Raw genomic sequence first — 24,370 nt, forward strand, 5'->3', positions numbered from 1 at the left:
CTGCGTGGGTCTTTCTTTCATGGGGGTGGGGCAGGTCTTTCATGTTCCAGGAGTCCAGACTGGGCTTCCTGGCAAGGTGGCAAGACGGATTGCAATACACAAGCGCGCAGCCCGCCTCTGCGTTAATGCCCCAGTGGCCAAAGCCAGTCACGTGACCAAGCCACGGTCAGCGCGGCAGGGGACCGCACAGGGGCCCCGGGGTGGTGGGCTGCCGCTCAGGTCAGTCCAGTGCCCTGCCTTGGGAGTCCCCCTCGCTTACAGGGCAGCAAAATTTGCTGTAAGAGAAGGGGCTCAGGCTCCAGATGGCCTGGTTCGTAGCCTGGCTCCATTTGTTAAACAGTGCGACCTTGGGCCAGTGACTCAACTGCTCTGTGCCCCACTGTCCTCACCTGTAAAACGGGCCAGTGTTCATCCATTTCACAGGGTCGTTGTGAGGACTAGGTAAGTGAATGCCTGCAAAATACTTAGTCAATGCCTGGGCGCTGAGTGCTGAAGGACAGCACTCAGTGCCATCACCGCGTTTTCCCCGTCCCCTGTGGCTGGTGTGTTGATGTTCCTGTGTGCTCTCGCAGCAGTTGTGAGTTATGTTTGACTGTTAGAACGGAGACCACCTGCAGGACAGAGGGTTGTTTCTCTCCCAGGTGAGACAAAGAGTGTTCCTGCTCCACGGGGTCGTCAGGGATGCGACGCCTTCCAGCCTCCTGCTCTGCCCGTCTCAGCACGTGGGTTCCGTTCTACACGTCACCACTTGACTCCCTGGGGCTACTGGAGCCCAGGCCATATTCAAAGCAAAAATGACATGGGAGGAGTAAAGGGGATGAGGGTCACCTGCCAGCTGCCTGTCCCCTTCAGGAAACTTTCCTGGAAGTCCCACCCACTGACTGGAGGGTTTTTGGTCTCGGCCATCCCAGCTTCAAGGAAGGCTGGCAAATACCTTCCAGCTGGGTGCGTTGCCACCGGCAATGAAATCAGTGTTCTGTTACTAAACAAGCGAAGAATGGAGGCAGCCTGGGCCACTAGGCGGTCTTTGCCACACATCTATGGCCGGATGGTGAGGGTGCCAGTGTGGAGAATAGCAGAAATGGCACGTTGAGATGCACTTTCCGCTAAAATATCAGTTCTATGAAGGCAAAGATTAAAAAAAATTTTCAATGTTTTATTTATTTTTGAGAGAGACAGACTGTGAGCAGGGGAGGGGCAGAGAGAGATGGAGACGCAGAATCTGAAGCAGGCTCTGGGCTCTGAGCTGTCAGCACAGAGCCCGATGCGGGGCTTGAACCTGTAAATTGTGAGATCATGACCTGAGCTGAAGTCGGATGCTTAACTGACTGAGCCACCCAGCCCCTGAGAGCAAGGACTTTTGTGTTTGGTTCAGCACTGCTTACCCAGTGCCTAAGACAATGTCTGGCATATAGTAGGTACTCAATAACTTTTGGATGAATGTACCTCTAGCTACTTCAAGGGGCAGAGAAAAACTTATAATTGTTTGAAACCATGGCAGAAATTTTTAAGTTTATTTGTTTTGAGAGAGACCGTAAGTGGGGGAGGGGCAGAGGGGGGGGAGAGAGAGAGAATCCCAAGCAGGCTCCGTGCATGGTCAGCATGCAGAGCCTGATGTGGGGCTCAAACCCACGAAATTGCAAGATCATGACCTGAGCCGAAATCAAGAGTTGGTCGCTCAACCGACTGAGCCATGCAGGTGCCCTGAAACATGGTAGACATTTTAAAAAGAAATACTTATTGATTTGCCTCCAATATTTTATTTTGAAAACTTTCACTCTTACAGAAAAGTAGTGATAGTAGCACAATGACATTCCTATGCCCTTCACCTAGATTTGCCAGTGTTAACATTTTGTCTCCCTTTCTCTCTGTCTCCCACTTGAAAGTAGATATCACGATACCTTATACCTAAATACTGTACCTCCTATGAATCTCCTCAAAAGAAGGACCTTCTCTGACATGAATCACAATCCTCCAAAATGTTAACATTATGGGAACAGGATCAACACTGTATTATTCAGTATGCATTCCATATGCAAATTTATCCAGTTATATCAATAATATCTTTGTTCTTTAAAAAAATACATAGTTTCAAATCCAGGACCAATATAACCAAGGACGATGCATTGCATTTAGATGTCAATGACATGTCTCTTTCTGTCTCTTGATCCGGAGCATCTCCCCAGCCTTTTTGTTTTGTTTTATTCTCTTATGATATGGATGTTTTTGAAGAGTCCAAAGCTAGTTGTTGTATAGAATATTTTGGCTTGGATTTGTCTGATTGTTTTTTCATGATTTAAATTCAGGTTCAACGTTTCTGCCAAGATTGACTCAGAGATGACATTGTATCCTCGGTATGCCACATCATGAGGAACATGATTTCAGTTTGTCTCCTTTTTGACAATTGGGTTAAGGTGGAATCTGTCAGATTTCGCCCTTGTAAAGATTTCTTTCCTTCCTTCTAGTTTAAGAAGTCATCTGTGGGATGATACTGAAGACTGTGCGAATATCTTCCTCAACAACTTTTCACCCAAAGGTTGCAAATTGATTGATGATCCTCATTTGAATCAATTATTCCATTGGTATTCCCAAATGTCTTGAAGATTTTGAAATATCAATTACGGTTCTAGTATAAACAAAGGATTTTCACTGATAGAAAAATTTTCTGCTCTCTGGTGTTCTTTGACAGCGATGTAGAAATACATTTCTCTTGCTTTTTTTTTCTTGAAATAGTTTTGTAGCTAGATCCCCCCACAGCCTGAATCTATTTGTCTGTTTGTCTCTGTTTCCTTCCTTATTCCTATTTCCCCTCCCCTGACTCAGAAGTCCTTGGAAACGCTGGCCAAGAGTCCCTATATCCTAGTGTTTGGGGAAATCATTAAGCTTAAGTGGGTGATGAAGCTTCAGGGCTGCAGAAAAGTGAGGAGCAGGAGTGGGAGGAGGAGGAGGAGGATGGGGAGGAGGAGGGGGAGGAGGAACAGGATAGCTAATATTTATTGAGCACTGATGATGTGGCAAGAATTATTCTAAGTGGTTTATATATATTAAATACTTATATTTTCAATAACCTTATGAGCTAGGACTATTTTCTACCTCTCCTTATTTCAAAGGAAAGTGAGGTACAGAGAAGTGAGATGATTTGATCAAAGTCACATTTACCTAGTAAGTGGCAGAACTGGGACCTGGATCCAAGTGATCTCACACCAGGTTATCTTTCTGACTCTCTTCAACTTCAACAAAGAGACTGTGCAATGGGAAAGACTTTGAAGTGGCTAACAGATATCTTGCGAAAAGACCAATATTTTTATCAGTCAGGGTTCATTTGTAGGAGGAATAAACCACTCTAGCTATTATAAACAAAAGGGGCTTAATAGTAAGACTTAGGCACTTACTGTGACGGTTAATTTTATATGTCAGCTTGGCTGGGCCATGGTGCCCAGACATTTGGCCAAATGTGATTCTTGATGTTTCTGTGAGGGCGTTTTTGGATGAGATTCACATTTAAATCTGCGGACTTTGAGTAAAGCAGATTGTTCTCCATAACGTGGGTGGGCTTCATTCACTCAAAGGCCTGAATAGAACAAAAGACTGACCTCCCCTGAGCAAGAGAAAATTCTTCCAGCAGATAGTTTTTGGACTTGAACTGCAACCTGGTCTCTTCCCAGGGTATCCAGTTTTCCAGCCCACCCTCCAGATTTTGGATTGGCCAGCTTCCATAATTATGTGAGCCAATTCCTTAAAATAAATCTCTCTCCATATATGATAGTTTATATTATATATTATATATATTAAATACCTCTATATCTATATCTATATATCTCCTATTGGTTCTGTTTCTCTGGAGAACCCTGACTAGCTCACTTATAAAATCAGTCAAAGGCTTGGAGGAGAAAGCTGTAGGCTTGGTCTCCAGGAATGACCCTCAAACAATGCTGCAGAACTTGCCCGCCAGGGAGCTGCTATTTCTCCCACAACCAGGGAATTCAGGAGACGACTGTGGGGCTGTTGAATTCAGTAGCAAATCGGGAGGACTAATCATTCATCTATAGTCTCAGCCCCAAGCTCATTTGTCTCTACCCTGCCCCATGATTATAGGGCTGAAAGCCTACAAACTACATTTTCCTGAACTCCTTTGCCATCTTCTGATTCAGGTCTGCCAATGAGAGAAGAAGGGAGCTTTCTTTCTGCTTTTAGATCAGATCACCTTCTTTCCAGTAGCAGTGTGTCATAGCTGAGGTTCCCAGAAAGAAGACCAGGGGAGGCTCTCAGGATTGATACCTGTAGAAGGGAGGGGAATGTCGCAGGATTAGGTAGGGGGAAGCGGAGCTTTAACGTATTCCCAACAAAGACCTCCCTGTACCCTGTGGGAGCTCTGGATGGCCCTTCAGAATTGTCTTGAGTTGGGGTGAGCGATCTGGTCTTTAAACCCCCACATTTATCAATCGTTGGATGCAGGCTGCCCCTGGAGGGAGGTGTGAATTTAGACAAAGCAGTTTTCTTCAACTCAGGCAATTCCCAAAGACAGCTGACAGCTAAGCCCTTCCAGCACCTAGAGAACTAACTTCTTCATTCTTGGATGAGGATCTGGGCCATTTATCATAACATCCACTACACAATGGACAGCTCGAGCTCCAGCTGGAAAAAGACAGTACTCCCAGTACTAGTTGCTCTGTAGCCCCTAAAGTATACCAGTAGGCCAATGTGCCATGCACCCTGGATGGTCAAAGAACCAGCACCACGGAATGTAGCTTTGGTGATCAGAGAATCAGCTTCACGGTTCTCTATTCAGAGCCTGGACACCTGCTGCAGGGAACTCCCTTCAGAAGCTGAGCATGGGGCACCTGGGTGGCTCAGTGGGTTGAGCATCCTACTCTTGATTTTGGCTCAGGTCATGATCTCACGGTTCGTGAGTTTGAGCCCCACGGCAGGCTCGGTGCTGACAGCATGGAGCCTGTTGGGATTCTCAATCTCCCTCTCTTTGCCCCTCCTCTGTGCATGCACTCTCTCTCTCTCCCTCTCAAAATAAAAAAAAAATAAACTTAAAAAAAAGAAGAAGTTGAGCATGAGCTGCCATGGTGCCTTCTTGGAGGTTTGGAGTTTCCAGCACCAGCTGTTGATAGTCTGAGAGCCCCATCAAGTGGGGCTTTATCTCGAAGATCCTAGATTCTGGGAACACCATCTGTCTTCTTTGTTTCTTCAGTCCCAGAGGTGGTAGCTGATTTATTCCATTACTGATATTTGGGTTACTCTGATATTCCTTTTTTTGCTTATTTAGTCTTCCAAACACCTATGCAACCAAATCTCTGAATTTAAACGCTGTTACTTGAAATACCTAGAGTGGTTCTCTCTTCCTGACTGTACTCTGATGAGTAACATTGCCACAAGTAAAAGAAGAGGCAGAGTCATGAGTTTATCACCGGAACTGTTGACTTCAGGAACGTACCCTGTGATTGGCGCTCAGCGATTATAAAGTTGTCCCCCCGTTTCTTGACATCTGTGAATCTTGAAACCTGAGATGCTGCTGTAGAAGAAAATCAAAGCAGTGGATAGAAGGTTTACACTTCACTTCTCCCTTTCAAAGCTCTGTGAATGCACCTAGTTGGCAGAACCTCATCTGCATCCAGAACTAACAGAAAGGGAGTTAGGGAAATGTTTTTGGCATTCCAGCTTCTATAATATAGCATGAAGCAGTACAAGGAGGTTGGAAAGGATACTGCTTCACCAATTATCTCTCCTCATCCCATCAAATAAAAGGCTCCCCAAACTTTACCACTGGCAGTCGTGGTGGGCTGGGGAGGCTGGGCGCCAGATTGCAGGGGTTGAGCAAAGGACTGGGGCAAATGTAGGAGACTGAGAGGCTGAGGTAAGTTTCAGCAAATCCAGGTTGCCCGGAAGGGGTATCAGGTTGTTGGGTAGATGAGAAGACAGAGGAGGAACGCCCTGCCTTTTCTGATACTGGGAGGAAGGATGGGTGTGGCAGTCCACCCTAGAGTTTCCTCAGAGAAAACAATCCACGTGTAGCCAGAATAAGTTGATGTTCGCATCTCTCTCTCTCTCTTTAAATGTTTTTATTTATTTATTTATTTATTTTGAGAGAAAGAAAGAGGGTTAGAGAGCAAGTGGGGGTAGAGGCAGAGAGAGAGAGGGAGAGAGAGAATCCGAAGCAGACTCTGCACTGTCAGCACAGAGCCCGACTTGGGGCTCAAACCCACGAACTGTGAGATCATGACCTGAGCTGAAACCGAGAGTTGGATGCTCAACCTACTGAGCCATCCAGGTGCCCCAAGTTGGTTACTTTTTAATTTTTTCCCTCCAATCATATTAAGAGCCTAATGGTGTCGGAAACTTTGAGAATTTGGAATAGTCACTCGATTCTGGACATCTGGTCAACCACAAATTACCTGACACTGAGTTAATGTCCTACACCTATCCTGGGCAATACTGACTGTATCGCCTTGGGAATACCTTTGGCTGCAAGAAGCAGAATATCCCCAAATAGGGATTTCTTTTCCTCACATTAAAACCAATTTGGAAGAGATGACTGCTTTAGTTTAGTGGCTCAACAATGTCAAAACAGATTTTCTTGGCTCTTCTCTCATTAGTGGCAAAATGGCTGTCATAACTCCAGGCATAATTTTCACGTCTGAGGAAGGGAAAAGAGATAAGGGAAAATTAGTATCATACTTAATCGTGGAAGGCTATTTTTGCATAAGATTGGGAATAAAGCAGGGATGTCCAGTTTCACCATCTTATTTAGTATTTTGCTGAAGGTTCTAGTCAGTCCAGAAAGGCAGGAAGAAGAAAGATAAGACATACATATTGGAAGGGAAGAAATAAAATTGTCTTTACTCACAGACTGCATGATTGTCTACATTGAAAATCCCGAGGGATCTACAAAATAAAAACCACAAGCTATTAGAATTGAGAAGCTTAATAATGTCACAAGAAACAAGGTCATTATTCAAAAATCACCTGTAATTCTATATGCTACCAATAAACAATTAGATGATGAAAATTTGCCAGTGCTACATATAATAGCATCAAAAATATGAAGTACTTGGGAATAAATGTAACAAAATATGTACAAGATTTGTGTGCAGAAAACTAATTAATGAGATAAATGAAAGAAATCAAAGAAAATAGAGAGCTGTATCATTTTTATGGGTTGGAAGACTCAAAACTGTTAAGCTGTCAATGCTTACTCCATTGACCTATATTTTATTTATTTGCTTATTTATTTTAAGTAGGCTTCACACCCAGCGTGGAGCCCAAAGCAGGGCTTGAGCCCATGATCCCGAGATCAAGACCTGAGCTGAGATCAAGAGTCGGACGCTTAACTGAGCCACCCAGGCACCTAGTGACCTATAGATTCCACGAAATCCCAATCAAAATTACAGGAGACTTTTTTTTTTAATTTCAGAAAGTGACAGGTTGGGGCACCTGGATGGCTCAGTTGGTTGAGCGTCCAACTCTCGATTTCGGGTTAGGTCATGATCTCACAGTTTGTGGGATCGAGCCCCAAGTTGGGCTCTACACTGAGTGTGGAGCCTGCTAAGGATTCTTTCTCCCTCCCTCTCTCTCTGCCCCTCCCCTGTGCTCTCTCTCTCAAAATAAATAAGTAAACATAAAAAAGAGAAATGGACAGGCAAATACCTAAATTTATATGGAAAAGAAAATAATTTTGAAAAGAAAAAAATTGGAAGACCCACATCATCTGATTTCTAGACTTACGATAAAGCTAGTGATGTCAAGACAATTGTGTAGTATTGGCGAAAGGTAGATACGGAGATCAAGGGACTAGAACAGAGTCCAGAAACTCACACACATATGGTCAATTGGTTTTTGCAAAAGGTGCTGAAATAACTGAGCATCTACATGCAAACAAACAAATACCACCCCCCATGGCATACTTCACTCCATATGCAGAAATTAACTTAAAAGGAATCAGGGTTCAATGTAAATTTTAAGACTATGAAGCTTCTAAGAAGAAAAAATGCTTGTGATTTTGGGTTAAGCAGGAATTTCTTAGATGGGACACAAAAAGCACAAACCATACAAGAAAATATTGAGAACTTGAACTTGATCAAAATTTAAAACTTCTAATTAAATTAAATTAAATTAAATTAAATTAAATTAAATTAAATTTTAAGTAGGCTCCACACCCAACGTGGGGCTTGAACTTATGACCCCGAGGTCAAGAGTCACATGCTCTACTGAGTCCACCAGGCAACCCCCCAAATTGAAAACTTCTCTTGAAAGACTCTGTTAAGAAAATAAAAAGACAAGCCACAGACTAGGAGAAAATCTTTAAAAAACATATATCTTTATAAAATTCTCAAATCCAGAATACATGAAAAGCTCTAGCAACTCCATAATGTTTGGTAGGCGGAATATTTCTCCTCAACTGTCCAGGTCCTGATTCCTGGAGAGGCCAAGGTCAGTTTGAGCCAACCCAGGTTGTCTGGAAGATGAAGTAGGTCCTGAGAAGTTGCTGGGTGGATGAGAAAAACAAGTGACAGAAGTATGTTACATTGCCAAAGGGACTTTGTAGATGCCACTGAGGTTTCAGGCAACAAAACAGGAAAATGGTCCTGAGTCATCTGAGTGAGCCCATTCTACTCACATGAACCCCCCTCCCTTTTTTAAAGGTATTTGATTTATTTTTATTTCAAATGTTTCATTTATCTGTGAGAGAGCACAAGCTGAGGAGGGGCAGAGAGGGAAGGACAGAGGATCTGAAGCGGGCTCTGCACTGACAGCAGTAAGTCCAATGTGGGGCTTGAACTCAAGAACCTCGAGACTGTGATCTGAGCTGAAGTTGGACACTCAACCAACTGAGACACCCAGGCGCCCCTTCTCACATGAGCCCTTAAACACAGAGGACTTTCTGTGTCTGGAGTCAGAAAGATGTGCTGGAAGGAGAAGTCAGAGATTCAACTTGTGGGGGGGGGGGTCTACCCAGGGTTACTGGAAGGGAAGGGACCACGTGGAAAGCAGAAGGAATGCAGGCAGCCTCTGGAGCAAAGACTTGTTGCTGCCCCTGGATACCCAGTGAGAAGCAGAGACCCCAATCCTACAACTGTAAGTGGAATTCAGCCAACAACCTGGAGATTCTTCCCCAGAGCCTGCAGCGAGGAAGGTGGTCCTAACATCACCTGGAGTTTGGCATTGTGAGACCCTAAGCTGAGGACCCAGATGAGATTTCTGATCCAAGATATGTGTTGTTTAAACTGCTAAATTTGTGGTCATTTATTAGGGAAGCAATAGAAAACAAACAAAATAATAGAAAAAGACTCCTAAATGGGGATTAACCTTGCAGGATGATCTGTGTGTGTCATCATCGGCCTGCAGAAGAAGGAACAGCCCAGCATGAGAGGTTTCTGGGGCCAGGGCGGGCCAACTTGGGGCATGCCCTGGAAGTCTCATCTGACTTCCATCCCTACGGTTCTGTCCTTTCCTTTTGTTTTAGATTTTTTGAACATTTATTTATTATTTTTCAGAGACGGAAAGAGACAGAGCATGAGCAGGGAAGGGGCAGAGAGAGAGGGAGACAGAATCCGAAGCAGGATCCAGGCTCTGAGCTGTCAGCACAGAGCCCAACTCGGGGTTCGAACTCATGAACTGTGAGATCATGACCTGAGCCGAAGTCAGACGCTTAACCGACTGAGCCACCCAGGTGCCCCTGGTTCTGCCCTTTCCAGACTGTTCTATAAATGGAGTCATAGAGTATACATGACCCTTTTCTGACTTATTTCGGGAGGGGTTTTTAAACAAGGAAGGGCAGGAGGGAACAGTTACAACAGTGGCATGAGGAAACTTTAGGGGCTGATGGGTATGTTTACTATCTTGATTGTGGTGATGGCTTCACAGACGTATTCATATGTCAAAATTGATCAAACTGCAAACTTGTTACAAACATATGCAGTTTATGGTGTATCAATTATACTCCAGTAAAGCTATACATTAAAAAGAGACGAGGTTAAGACATGAAAAGATAAGCCACAGATGGGGAGAAAATATTTGCCAATGATCTGATAAAATGGCCTTTAATCCAGAATATATTTTTTAAAACTTGCAACTCAATAATAAGACAACTCAGTAAAAATGGGCAAAAGTTTTGAACAGACACTTCCCCCAAAGAAAATATGTGGGGTGCAAATAAGATTATGAAACCCTGCTCATCAGCATTAGTCATGAAACACAAATTAAAATCATAATGAGGGGCACCTGGGTGGCTCAGTCTATTAAGCCTCTGACTCTTGATTTCAGCTCAGGCCATGATCTCAATGTTCATGGGATCAAGCCCCATTTGATCTGTCTCCCTCTCTCTCTCTGCCCCTCCCTCCCCTCATGCATGTGCATGCACTCTCTCTCTCTCTCTCTCTAAATAAGTAAGTAAACATTTAAAAAACAAACAAAAAACCCACAATGAGTTACCATTACTCTCCCACTTGACTAAAACCAGAAAGACTGAAATTATCAAGTGCTGGAGAGTTTCAGATCAACTGAACTTGGTGAGGTCTGGACCTGGGTTCTCTTGGTCATTACAGTGTCCCATTTTCCCCCAGTTCAGGGCCTAGCACAGAGTAGGTACTCAGTAGATGTTTACTGACTAAATGGAGAAAGTACTTTATTTTTTTTTAAATTTTTTTTCAACCTTTTTTATTTATTTTTGGGACAGAGAGAGACAGAGCATGAACGGGGGAGGGGCAGAGAGAGAGGGAGACACAGAATCGGAAACAGGCTCCAGGCTCCGAGCCATCAGCCCAGAGCCCGACGCGGGGCTCGAACTCACGGACCGCGAGATCGTGACCTGGCTGAAGTCGGACGCTTAACCGACTGAGCCACCCAGGCGCCCCAGAGAAAGTACTTTAAAAGGACATATTTGTTTTTTTAATTTTTTTAACGTTTATTTATTCTTGAGAGAGATAGAAACAGAGTGTGAGTGGGGGAGGAACAGAGAGAGAGAGGAAGACACAGAATCCGAAGCAGGCTCCAGGCTCTGAGCTGTCAGCACAGAGCCCGACGCAGGGCTCAAACTCACAGACTGCAAGATCATGACCTGAGCCGAAGTCGGACGCTTAACCAACAGAGCCACCCAGGTGCCCCTAAGAGGACATATTTTTTAAGTAAGTTCTATGCCCAATGTGGGGCTAGAACCCACAACCCTGAGATCAAGAGTCACATTTTTTTTTTTTTAAGAGTTGCATGTTCTACTAAGCTTGCCAGGTGCCCCAAGAGGACATTTCTTGATGATGACTAAGAGTCCCAATGCAATTGGATGCCCTCTTCTAGGGGATCCCCCAAGGTAATGTCCCAGCTCAGGGGTGATGACTTCATAATAGTTGTTGGTTCATTCCTTCATTCATTAATCATATGTTCCAGATAGCTATAGAGTCAAGGCCTTGGCCCTTGATACTGGAATCCAAAGTGGCCCACTGTCCCAGCCTTCTGAGGGCTCAGAGGCCACATTACCAAAGAACTCACAAAAACTTGGTAAGTGTCATGTGCAAAGTGTGTAAGAAGAAAAGTAAAGAATGACTTACTAGTGGGTCCAGTGAAGGCTTCTCAGAGGAAGAGGTGATCTAGTTAGATCTTTTTTTTTTAATGTTTGTTTGTTTATTTATTTACTTATTTATTTATTTTTAGAAAGAGCAAGAATGAGTGGGGGAGGGAGACCTGGAGGGAAAGGGAGAGAGAGAGAATCCCAAGCAGGCTCTGAGCCACCATCACAGAGCCCAGTTCGGGGCTTGAACCCATGAGTGGTGAGATCATGACCTGAGCCGAAATCAAGAGTCAGATGCTGAACCGACGGAGCCACCCAGGCACCCTGATCTAGTTAGACCTTAATGGATGAAAAGGGGAATCCAAAGCTCCACAAGGACAAGGTCTTATCAACACTGTCTCCAGTGACCAGCACATGCAAACTGCTAAATATTTACATAAAAGAACTGTGCTCTTCTAGAAGGCCCTTCTCTTTCTAGACAGAAAGTTTGCCTGTATCAGGTCACCAGGCTGCAAATAACTGAAAACCCTGTTTCATGGGCTTAAGCATTAAGGACAATGTATTTTGTCACAATTAAGGAGTCTAAATGTAGGTGGCTGGGGGTGGGGGTGGGTGGTGGATAGTGCATTTTAGAAGGTCAAGGAAGTATGGAGGGAGGAGGTGGGGGGGATGGGTGACATAGATAAAGGGGATTAAGAGTACACTTATCTTCATGAACACTGAGAAATGTATAGCATTGTTGAATCACTACATTGTACACTTGAAACTAATATAATGCAGTATGTTAATTATGCTTGAATTTAAAAATAATAAAAAATTTTAAAGTTTACTTATTTATTTGGGAGGGAAGGGGCAGAGAGAGAGGGAGATAGAGAATGTGAAGCAGGCTCTGTGCTTTCACTGCAGAGCCTGATGCGGGGCTTGATCTCATGAACGATGAGATCATGACCTGAGACGAAACCAAGGGTTAGACACTCAACCAAATGAGACACCCAGATGCTCCCAAAATAATAATAAATTAAAAAAAATTTTTTTAATGTTTATCTATTTTTGAGAGAGATGGAGACAGAGCATGAGCAGGGGAGGGACAGAGAGAGGTAGACAGAATCCGAAGCAGCTCCAGGCTCTGAGCTTCAGCACAGAGCCCAAAGTGGGGCTCAAACCCATGAACCGTGAGATCTTGACCTGAGCCGAAGTCGGATGCTCAATTGACTGAGCCACGTACGCGCCCCTAAATTTTTTAAAAAAGAAGTATGTAGGAGCTCCTGGGTGGCTCAGTTGGGTAAGTGACTGACTCTTGGTTTTGGCTCAGGTCATGATCTCACTGTTTCATGAGTTCAAGCCCTGTGTTGGGCTCTGTGCTGGCAGTGCAAAGCCTGCTTGGGATTCTCTCTCTCCCTCTCTCTCTCTCCTTCTCTCTCTGCCCCTCCCTAGCTTGCACTGTCTCTGTTTCTCTCAAAATAAATAAATAACTTAAAAAAAAGGAAGTATGGAGGACTTAGATTCCTTCCATCTTTCTGATCTGCTTTTTTTTTTTAAAGGGAATTAGCTTGTTCTCAGACCCTCATGGTCTCAAGATGGCTGCTGAAGTTCCAGGCATCTTATAGAGACACAGAGACATTCAGGGTAAGAAGGGGAAGAAGGGATCTCCTTGTGTTTCCTGGTAATTGCTGGGAAACCTGTCTTGGATGTGATGGGTTGGTGCTGAACATCCATTTCAACTTCCCTCTTGTATGCCTTGATGCTTGCAGAGGCTAGAAGGTTTAAAAACTACATTTCCCAGACACCCCTGCAGCCAGGGTCTGCCTTCTTCCATTTGAGTTTGTCCAGTCAGATGCCCTCATGCAAGATCTGAATGGTGGACATGAGCTAGAAACCACTCACCCGCTGGCTCCGCCATCATGAAAGGCTATGCTGTTCTGTGGTGGTCTTTCTAATCACAGGCATTTCCTGATGGCAGCTGTCCCACTGGGACAGATGATTTCTGGTTGTGCTGTCTTCCAGAACACGCCAGCGGAAGCCAATTCCCAGTGAAGCAGTCCAGGTCCTGATCATAGAAAAGAAGAGGGCCCTTGAGAAGCCCAATCTATGGTTTGGCTCTTGAAGGGGTACCAGAATGGTCCATACAGAATCTATTTGTTCAACCTTCCTGACATTTCTGTCAGCCGTTTAACATCCTGTAATAAAACCCTTTTTGCAAAAATTAACGAGACTAGGTTCTAGTCTCTATGATGAATGCTGTGAATTTGCTATGGCTACCGTAACAAATTGCCACAAACTTTGTGGTGTCAGACAGAAATTCAATCTCTCACAGTTCTGGAAACCAGAAGCTCGAAATCAGTATCACTGGGCCCAAATCAAGGTATCAGTAGGGCCATGCTCCCTCTGGAGGCTCTAGGGGAAAACCTTCCTTGCCTCTTCCAGCTTCTGGTGGCCGCCAGTCTCCTTGGCTTGTGGCCACATCCCTTGATTCCAGCCGCTGCCTCTGTGGTCACATTGCCTCTTCCTCTTTTTTTTTTTTTTTTTTTTTTTAAGATTTTAAAAAAACTAATCTCTACACCCAATATGGGGCTCAAACGCACAACCCCGAGACCAAGAGTCGCACGCCCTACCCACTGAGCCAGCCAGGCACCCTGCCTCCTCCCCTTTCGTGTGTGTAATCTCCCACTGTCTTGCTCTTCTAAGACACTTGCCATGGCATTTGGCGCCTCCCCCCCCCTCCCCCCATCATCTGGGATAGTCTCACCTCACATCTTCCTTAATTCAATCACATTTGCAGAGACCATTTTTCTCCCCAGATAAGGTCACATTTACAGGTTCCTGGGATTAGTTTTAGGGTGTGGATATCTTTTGGAGAACCATTTTTCAGCCTCCCACATGAAACAATACAAGCACCTGTCTCCCCTCAAGCCACATCGCCCTCATCATCTGCCAGAATGGGATCACCACGCAACATGTCCTCTCTCATCTAGATTCACTGTCTGCTCTGTTCTAGGTCTCGGAATCTGGATTACCTCAACTGTAACCTAGTCGCTTGCCTCCTGTCTTCCAGCCGGGTTTAGCCCATGGGAGGTGTCAGTAGAGAGTTGTGGGGGCTAGGGAGAGCAGTTGGGTGTTTACTCCCCTGTCCACATCCCTGCTGGGCTGTGTGCTGGCAGAAGTAGGCTTCCAGATTCTCTGTCAAGGGACTGATAATCACTCCCTCCCATGTCCTTTCTGATTTAGGAATGGTAATAGCTTCTGGCCATTGGCTGGGCCTGGGATATTTCTCTTTGTTGGTTTCCTTTAACCATGAACATCGCTGCTTAAATAAACGTCTCATTCAACCATGACACTGGTGTGCTGCAGAGAACCTGGTTGATATACATAAGCACATAGTCATGCCTGTGCTAATCCCTAGAGGAATGGGAATCCCATGATTGGTTTTAGGTCAATCAAGATTCACCCAAGAATAATGGGGCAAGAAATCTGCCAAAAAGACATGAGAAATTTGTGGGGGGCTGGGAACAGCTATGTCTCCGTTATCCATTTTACAGATAAGACCCTAGGATAATACTTCCTCTCTTGTTTGACAGTTTACATGTTAAAGCTTTTTAAAAAGTAACGTTAAATTGACTTGATGTTGAGTCCTTACTTTGTGCCAGGGACTATGCCTTAGCAGTTGATATGATTGGACGCTTTTAATTCCCACAACCACCTGTTGAGGAAAGATAACATAACTCTTTTATCAACTGGAAATGAAGAGTTGAAGTAATCTGCCCAAGATCACGCGGTAACTAAGTAGGCGGAGTTGAGATTCTAGGATCTCTCTGACTTCGGAGTTCACGTTTTTAACCACTACAACCATTCTGTCTCCTTTATCATGCTGGAGATATTTCCACCTCTCGGGTCAGGTGCTAATTGCTTTGTATATATTATTTCTAATCCACAAAAGTTATGAATACATATCACCATCTTCCCTGCCCTGCTGAGGTCTAACTCACCATCATATCCCCCCTAGACTCCCTCGACCACTCTTAGGCAAGCCAGTCCCCTCTCCTTTGATGAGGCCAGAACTTTTAGAAACATACATTGGAGCAGTGGCTTCCTGGCTTAAAACGCTGCAAGGCCTCCCTCTGTATCCTCCCGGAAATCCAAGCACTTCAAAGACTCACAGACACCATAAGACCTGGCCCTTGTCCAACCTGTCTAACCTCACTCCCAGCCGCCCTTCTGTGGAGCTCTGGACTCCAGCACATTGGCCTCCTCCCTGCTGCTCAAACTTTTAGGAACAGCTCCTTCGGCAGTCTGAAGCTCCCTGAGAACATGGCTGTGGTTCTATATCCCCAGTACCTAGTAAATAACTAGCAACCAACAAATACCATCCACGTAGAACGAGTGGATGATGGAATGGAAGGATGGATGACAAATGAACCTTCCAAAGGGAAATATCACCAGGTCATTTTCAGATGAGGCTATCTAAAACCCCAGGGGCGCCTGGGTGGCTCAGTGGGTTAAGCAACAGACTTTGGCTTAGATCACGATCTCACGGTTGGTGGGTTCCAGCCCCGCATCCCCGCTGTCAGCACAGAGCCTGTTTTGGATCCTCTGTTCCCCCCACCCCCTCCTTCCACCCCACCTATCTCTGCCCCCCCCACTCTCTCTCTCTCTCCCTCAAAAATAAACATTAAAAAAAAAAAAACACCTAAAAGCCAGAAAAGGCTAGTATATTACTAAAAGTCATTGGGCAAATACAAGTCCCATCCGGGTATCAAATCCAGGTCTGAGTCCAGTGTCTGGTTTCCTCCGCCTCACACTATCTCCAAACGATTGCTTGCACTAGTGAGTGTAACACCATTTAATAAGTGAAAGTGAACAGCAGGAGAAACTGAATAACCACCACAGGCACACAGCGCATACAAGCAGAAGGACACATGAATAGGAGGATCCAAAAGTATCACAATACCTGGGAGCTCTGACATCTGCGATCCCCAAATCCCTCAAGAAATGAGACCAGCTCCGGTGGGGGAGATACAAGGCGCAGATTCATAGAATCTCAGAGGAGATGTTGAAGGTTCAAATCAGAGGCCCGGCCCTGTTCCGGTCAGAGTAACCCAGGCAATGACAAAAGTAATGCCTCTAGGTGCTTGGGGGATGGGAGGGGGGGGGGGGGACGGACAGTGCCCAAAGTCGCCCAAGGTTTGAAGTTTCTTCTTCAACAAACTTGTAAGATTATAGAGCAATGCGTCCCACGGAAGTATCGCTACATCCCGGGGAACTCGTTCTGGCCTTGGGAAAAGCACCCGCACCTCTGGCACCCAGTGCCGGTGGGTCGAGGTCCCGCCAACCGAGGCTGAGGATCGATCTCCCGAGCTGGCTGAGAGACCCGCCTGCTGCAAAGGACCCCCCAGAGGGCGGGGCCCGAAGCCTCCCGCCCGCAGGGCTTCGGGTCCCAGGCCCCGCCGAGCCCAGGCCGGATCACAGACAAGGCCCCGAGTCTGCCACCAGCCTCAGGTCCCACGTGAGCAGGCGCAGGAGGTTGAAGATGACGCTGGCTTCGTGGCACCCAGGCGAGTCCTGGAACCCGGGAAGGAGGCGGAGGCGGGCTGAGCCAGGAATTCGCTTGCGGACCAGCTCCCCTGCCGGTGCTCAGCGCTCCGAGTCCGAGCTCCCATCCCGTCTCAGCCTCGCACGGCTCCCCCCCTGCAGACTCACCGCCTCCCCGCCCGCGGCACTCGCAGCTCTGCGTGTTTGGGGACGCGTCCTCGGTGGCCTGAGGGACTTCCTCCAGGAGCCTGGCCGGACCAGCTCGAGCTGCAAGGGGAACAGGAGGGACGTGAAGACGGCGAAGAACCCAGGGTCCCTGGGACTCTGCCCGTGAGTGACTCTCCCGCCGCAGACCAAAGCCCGGATAGGGGGACACCGAGACGACGCGAATCGTGTCTGGGTCGGCTTTTCGGTTCAGGGGACAGATTGGCCTCGCGGTGAGGCCCGGGGGCGCAGAGCGAGCCGAAGAGGCCGGGGGCGCGGGCGGTACTCACGCAGGTCCCCATGTCCCGCCGCGCGGCCGCCAGCAGCTCCAGGGTCGCGTAGGTGCCCGGGAAATTCGGGGATCGGGCGCCCCCGACGGCTCGCCAACCTCACCCGGGGCCGCCGAGGATCCCTCCCTAAGCGAAAGGAGCAGTTGCGCGGCCTCCAGCTCAGGGTCTCCTCCTCCTGTGGGACAAGGGTCGGGGTGAGGCTGAGCCTCCTCGCTGCGCTCCCCAAGCGCTGGGAAGGCGGGGATTCCTACACGTGGGACGCTCCCGGCCGGGGACGGTTGTGCGGATGGTGCACTGAACCCCGTAGCTCTCGGAAGGCCTGGACGGTGGGCCGAAGGCACCCCGCCGACGCCCTGCGAAGCCCGGCGCCCCGACGTGGAACCGAGTCGGCCTGGAGGGGGCGCCCTTTGGGGCCTGGCACAGAGGCAGAACGTGTGCTGACCGCAGGGGCGCCCCGCAAGACGCTGCGGTCTGAATTCTGCCCCGAGATCCGAGGCGCGCCTGCTGGGCGCTGGGACGCAGGGGGCCCTCGGGGACGGGTGGAGAGGTCTGGGCGTCACTCACGTAGCGGTCCCTCAGCGCCTTGACCGCCGCCACCGCCCTGGGCTCCAGCGAGCGGTAGTGTGACAGCAGGCAGCGCCGGGGTGTCGTCACGCCAGGGTCCGCCGCCTCGCCCGCCGTCACCAAGACCCACAGCCCCACGGCCACCGCGGCTGCGCCTCTCGGCCCCATCTCTGCTCCTGCGCAAGGCGAGGCGCCAAGAGTCCAAGCCCCTGCCTCTGCTTGGCGTGGCGCCGGGACCGATGCTCAGGGCGCGGGCCCGAGACACGCCGCGAGCCCGCAGCCCCCTGGTGCCGTCGGCCCGTCTCCGCTCGCCGCTCACCTGCACGCTGTCCTCGGTGGCCCCTCGTGCTGCTGCAGCGCCCGCCTGCCGCTGTCCCCAGGCTGGAGCCCACCTTCGACAGCGGCGCCTGCAGGGTCCATGCGGCTTTTATGTGCGGGGCTGGGAGACGGTGAGCAACCGGACTTCCCCGTCCCGAGCCGGCGAAGCTTTCCGAACGTCAGCGCTGGGGCGCCTGCCCGGGGCTGAGGACTTTACCCGCCTGCGGGCCGGTGCCAGCCGTGGCTCGGCCCCACGATCTGCCAGCAGTTCCGGTCTCTGTCCCGCCTGAATCCTCTCCTCTTGTCATCAGCCTGGGTGTCCTTATCTCCATTCTAGTATACTAAGCGGCCTTTATATGGCGCTTACTGTGTACTAGACCGTGTTCTAAGTCATCGCTATGCAGGTGTCACATTTAATGCTCCAATGGGTCTGCAAGGGCTGTCCTACTATTGCCTCCACTTTGTAGATGGGAAAACTGAGGCACAGGAAAGTGAAGGAACTTTCCCAAGATGCACAGTAAGTGGACAGAGGCTGGATTTGAACCTACCCAGAGTCCAGCCGCAGGGCTTTGTCTCTAAGTCATAATTGCCACCCCCCCACTCCCCCCCCCCCCCCGCAGTATCTGATTCAGTCCCCTCCTGTCTCTGTCTCTCCATCTCTGTTCATCTCATTCCATTTCTCTTTCCCCCCCGTCTGGAGAGGCCTCCCTTGTCTCTCCTTCCTGTCTGTGTCTCTGACTTCGTCTAACTCCATATGCCTCTGATTCCTTTTGCTGACAAACATCCAGCCTAGGATTTCGCTGTCTGTCTCAATCCCCTTATTTTAGTTTTAAATCTACTACTTTGTTTTCTGATAAAATTAGCAATGCAGATTCATGGGAGAAAGCTTGGAAAATACAGAAGCGCACAAAGGAGAAAAAAATTCCCGCCTCTAACTTCACTACCTACCTCTCCCCCTCAGCCGGGCTCTGGAACCGTGTTTCCAGTGGGTGAAAAGTGTATGCCTATTTGTTTGCGCATGTTTTCGGATACCCAAAGTAACACATTCAAAGATTCGATCACTACAAACACATACGACTTGGAGAGTTAAAGGAAGTCTTTAATCCCACTTCTTGGAGGTAATTCTTTTTATCAATTAGTAGCAATTCTGTGAAGGGCTCTCTCTCCTTCCTTTCCCCCCCTCCTTTTTTTTTTTTTCTTCTTCTTTCTTTCTAGGAGTAATTTCTCCTAAATTGAAACCAGGCTGTATACAGTTTGGTAGCCTGCTTTTTATGTCTTACGAGTATCTGTCATTTGCATTTCTCTGCATCTTTAATTATACTGTATCAGGGCCCCAGCAGGAAACAGATGGCCCAATCAATTTAGGATAATTTGAAGTGGGCTTAATACCAGGAGTATCTACAAAGGGTTTGGGGAGTGAAAGTAAAGGGCTAAGGGTAGTGAACGGACTTGGGGCCCTGGATGGGGGAGAGATCTGTTATCCTTAGCCCTGAAGGGACGGGGGGGGGGGGGGGGGGGAGAGGAGAGAGTGGCTGCCTGGCCTGGGAAGGAGAATCTCGTTCACAGGATGGACAGATAGACAAATCGTAGTGGCCCTGCAGGGAGGAAGCCTGGGGATAAAATATACTCTCACCTCTCAGAGGATGAATACTCTCCTTTCCTGGCCCTGGCCTTACCTCGAGGCTTCCAATTGGCTGAACCCAACTGAGGCCAAAGGTCAGCCTCCGGGGGTCTGGCACAGGTTGGAAAGGTGGGAAGAGTGAGGCTGGAGTGGCAATGGAAAACATCCCACACAGACCACTATTCAGGCTTCCAGTCTAAGGGGACCATTTAATAACCGATCCCCTCTTGGTGGGCACTGATGCTATTTCCAGGTTTTGTTAAAGCCGTGGTTCTCAAGGCTGGTGGAGAAGGGAGGGAGCAATTTTTTCATTCTCTTCCCAGCTGAAGTTTTCAAGTTGACTAAAGAGGAACTCATCAATTTTTTTTCTCTCATGGGTTGTGCTTGCCGAGTACCTAGAAAGTCATCACCAAATCCGAGGTCCCCTAGATTTTCTCCTGTGCGGTGTCCTGGGAGTTTCATAGTTTTACATTTTATTATTTAGCTCTATGACACGTATTGAGTTAACTTTGTGAAACACATAAGGTCTGTGTGTAGATCCGTGTTTTTTTTTTTTTTGCACGTGACGTCCACTTGTTTCAATACCCCGTGTTGAAAAGACTCTCTTGTCTCCACTGATTTGCCTTTGAGTATTTCTCAAAGATCATCGCCTGTATTTGTGTGGGTCCATTCCTGGGCTCTCCACTCTGTTCCACTGATTTGCCCAGCCCTTCACCAACACCACACTGTCTTCATTACTGCAGCTCTATAGGGAGCCTTGAGGTCAGGGAGTGTCAGTCTTCCCACTCTGTTCTTTTCCTTTAACGTTGCGCTAGCTGTTCTGGGTCTTCTGAATCTCTGTATGGATTTTCAGTTTGTCAATATCCACAAATGACTTGCTGTGATTTTTGTATGGATTGTGTTGAAGCTAGAGATTAATTTGGGAAGAGCTGACATCTTGGCAATATCGAGTCTTCTTATCCATGTACATGGAATATCTCTGTAGATCTCCTCCGATTTCTTTCATTAGAGTTCTGTGGCTTTCTTCACTTAGATTTTGTTCATATTTCACTAAGATTTGTAGCTAAGGGGTGCCTGGGTGACTCAGTCAGTTAAGTGTCTGACTGTTGATCGTGGCTCAGGTCATGATCTTGGTTTGTGAGATCGAGCCCCATGTCAGGCTCTATGCTGACAGCGTGGAGCCTGCTTGATATTCTCTCTCTCTCCTTCTCTCTCTCTCTCTCTCTCTGCCCCTACTTCAAGCCCACTCGCTCTTTGTCTCTCTCTCAAAAAATAAATAAACCTTGGGGCGCCTGGGTGGCTCAGTCAGTTAAGCGTCTGACTTCGGCTCAGGTCATGATCTCACGGTCCGTGAGTTCGAGCCCTGCATCGGGCTCTGTGCTGACCGCTCAGAGCCTGGAGCCTGTTTTGGATTTTGTGTCTCCCTCTCTCTCTGACCCTCCCCCATTCATGCTCTGTCTCTCTCTGTATCAAAAATAAATAAACGTTAAAAAATAAATAAATAAACCTAAAAAATTATTTAAAAAATAATATGAAAGGGCTGCATGCTTTATTCGAAAAGATTCGTAGCTAAGTATTTCATTTTGGGGGGAGGGGTGTTAACATAAATGGTGTTTTAAATTTCAAATTCAAATTGTTCATTGCTTTTATACAAGAAAACCAGAGACTTTCATATATTAATCTTGTGTCCTGCAACCTTGCTATAATCACGCCTTGGTTCAGAAATGTGTTTTTAATGCATAACATTAAATACACAGGACTAAAATAAATAAGTAAATAAGTACACAGGACTATGAAGAACACTGATTATATTGAAACACAGTTACCAAAACTTAAGAACAAGTTTGCAATAATACACATGCCTCTTTATTAATGCATTAAGTAATAAGATATTGCAATAGGTTTCACGACTACTATACTTGGGAGGTAGTAATGAGAGGATGTGATATGTTAAGATATGTGCCCCGTCTGTAATGTGCCATGAAAGTATCTGCGGTTTCTTTTAGCAACAAAGTCACAGGTTCTGCTAATCCGATTGTATTTTGTTGCTTACATTCCTTTTTTTCTCCCCGCTCCTCCCTGTTGCTTACGTTCCCAATGGAAAGAAATACTCTCAGAGGTTAGTGAAGATGAAAATGCATCTTTTTCTCATGCAAATTCACTCTCACTAAATTCACTTGAGTCTTACTGTGGTGGGGTGGAGTCTTACTGTGAGTCTTACTGTGGAGGGGTCCATGAACTCCAGGGTAAGCGAGGCCTGCAGCAGTTAAATAGAATAGAGTAGATCTATATGTGTTGATGTATCTTCACCATATATTATAGAGTGAAAAAAAGTACACCGCTGAACAATACACTCCTGTGTTCAGAAGTACTTGCGGGTGCAAAAGCGGTTCAGTGGAGAAAAGTAGCCTTTCCCACCAACAGTGCTGGAGCAGTTGGACATCCATAAGCCAAAACGTGAACCTTGCTCTAAACTTCAGACCTAAAATAAAAAATTAACTCAAAATGAATCATGGACTCAAATGTAAACTACGAAGCTATAAGACTTTGAGTGAAAAAAAATTTTTACAAAGAACATCTTTGGGATCCAGAGGTAGGCAAAGAGTTTTTAGACTTGACACAGGCTCAGTCTGTAAGAGGAAAATTCATCAACTGCAGGTGATCGAAAACTTTTCCTCTGGGAAAGACCATGCTGAGAGCATGGAGAGACGAGCTAAAGACTGGAAGAAAATATTTGCAAACCACGTATTTGATCAAGGACTGGTATCTAGGATATACAAAGAACTCTCAAAACTCAGCAGTAAGAAATTAAACAGTCCAGGGGCACCTGGCTGGCTCAGTCAGCGGAGCACGCACCTCTCGATTTCCGGGTCGTGTGTTCGAGCCCCATGTTGGGTGTAGAGATTACTTAAATAAAGCTTAACAAAACGTAAACAGTCTACATGGGCAAAAGACACGAAGAGACATTTCACCAAAGAGGGTACACAGATGGGAACTCAGCACGTGAAAAGACACACTATTAGCCATTAGAGAGATACGAGTGAAAACCACAATGAGCACTCATCACACAGCTATCAGAATGGCTAAGCCAGAAAATAATGACAACATCAAATGATGGTGAGGATGTAGGAGAGATTGATCACCCGTTGTTGGCGGGAATGGAGAAATGGTACAGCCACTCTGGAAGAAAGGGTTGGCAGTTTCTTAAAAAACCAGACATGCACCCACCACATGACCTAGCAATTGTATTCCTGGGCATTTATCCCAGAGAAATGAAGACTTATGTTCCTACAACATCTTGCATGTGAACGTTTATAGCAGTTTTATTTGTAACAGCCCCAAACTGGAAACAATCCAGATGTCCTTGAACAGTTAAACAGTTAAACAAACTATAGTACATGCGTACCATGGAATAACATTCAGGAATAAAAAGGAACAAACTCTTGATATGCAACTATCTGTGGAAAGCTCCAGAGAATTATGCCGAGGGCAAAAAGCCCATCCCCCCGAATTATATACGACATGACTCAATTTACATAACATTCTTAAAATGACAGAAATGTTGAAATGGGGAGCAGATAGGGGCGTCTGGGTGGCAGAGTCAGTTGAGCATCTGACTCTTGATTTCAGCTCAGGTCACGATCCCAGGGTGGTGGGATCGAGCCCGGCACTGGGCTTCGTGCTGAGTGTGGAGCCTGCTTTGGGGATTTTTGAGATTCTCTGCTCCTCTCCCTGCTTGTTGTCTCTCTGGAAGAAAGACGAAAGAAAGAAAGAAAGAAAGAAAGAAAGAAAGAAAGAAAGAAAGAAAGAAAGAAAGAAAGAAAGAAAGAGAAAGAAGTGGAGAGCAGACTAGTGTTTACAAGGGCTTCAGGAGTGGATGGAGGGGTTTGAATGTGACTGTTGAAAAGCCAACAGGAAGGACCTTTGTGGTGATGGAATTTTCTGTGTCTTAACTGTATCGATGTGATACTGTATTATACTTTTGCAAGATGTTACCATCAGGAGGAAACGGGGTAAAGGGCCCACAGGATCTTTGTATTATTTCTTACGACTGCATGCAAATCTGAAATTATGTGAAAATAAAAAGGATCAACACAATCACACACAAATATTACATATTGCCTTGCGAGCTATTTCACGTACCTCAAAATGTGTAAAAAGGTATTCAAGCACTTGTGTCCCAAATAGATTAATAGATAGTGGGGTATCTCTGGGGAAGGCATGGGAACTGAGGAGATAATCCTTGGAATATTTAACCTTATCAGTAATATTTTAATTCCTTACAAGGAGAAGGAAATCTACCTGAGTAATTAAAAATTAAAACCAACTCGGAGCACCTGG

At 46.5% G+C, this 24,370-nt stretch overlaps 1 protein-coding gene across 1 annotated transcript; it reads right to left on the minus strand.

Annotated features, from left to right (window-relative positions):
* Positions 1–16,963: 16,963 nt before the first annotated feature.
* Positions 16,964–18,258, minus strand: LOC102899096 (interferon lambda-4). Its single transcript, XM_045047007.1, has 4 exons — positions 18,028–18,258; positions 17,527–17,701; positions 17,201–17,299; positions 16,964–17,124 (listed from the first exon to the last, which is right to left on the minus strand). Exons 1-4 carry the CDS (start codon positions 18,256–18,258, stop codon positions 16,964–16,966), a joined length of 666 nt encoding a protein of 221 aa, XP_044902942.1.
* Positions 18,259–24,370: the final 6,112 nt, after the last annotated feature.

Source organism: Felis catus, chromosome E2, assembly GCF_018350175.1.
Source record: "Felis catus isolate Fca126 chromosome E2, F.catus_Fca126_mat1.0, whole genome shotgun sequence".
In the NCBI taxonomy this organism is placed as follows: Eukaryota; Metazoa; Chordata; class Mammalia; order Carnivora; family Felidae; genus Felis; species Felis catus.

What these genes read in the sequence shown, in the direction of transcription:
- LOC102899096 (XM_045047007.1), bottom strand. Translation starts at nt 18,258, where the DNA reads ATGGGGCCGAGAGGCGCAGCCGCGGTGGCCGTGGGGCTGTGGGTCTTG. An exon ending in GGCGGGACATGGGGACCTGC is followed by an intron (nt 17,300 to 17,526) that starts GTGAGTACCGCC and finishes TTCCCCTTGCAG; the next exon opens with CTCGAGCTGGTCCGGCCAGG. An exon ending in GTGCCGCGGGCGGGGAGGCG is followed by an intron (nt 17,125 to 17,200) that starts GTGAGTCTGCAG and finishes GAGCACCGGCAG; the next exon opens with GGGAGCTGGTCCGCAAGCGA.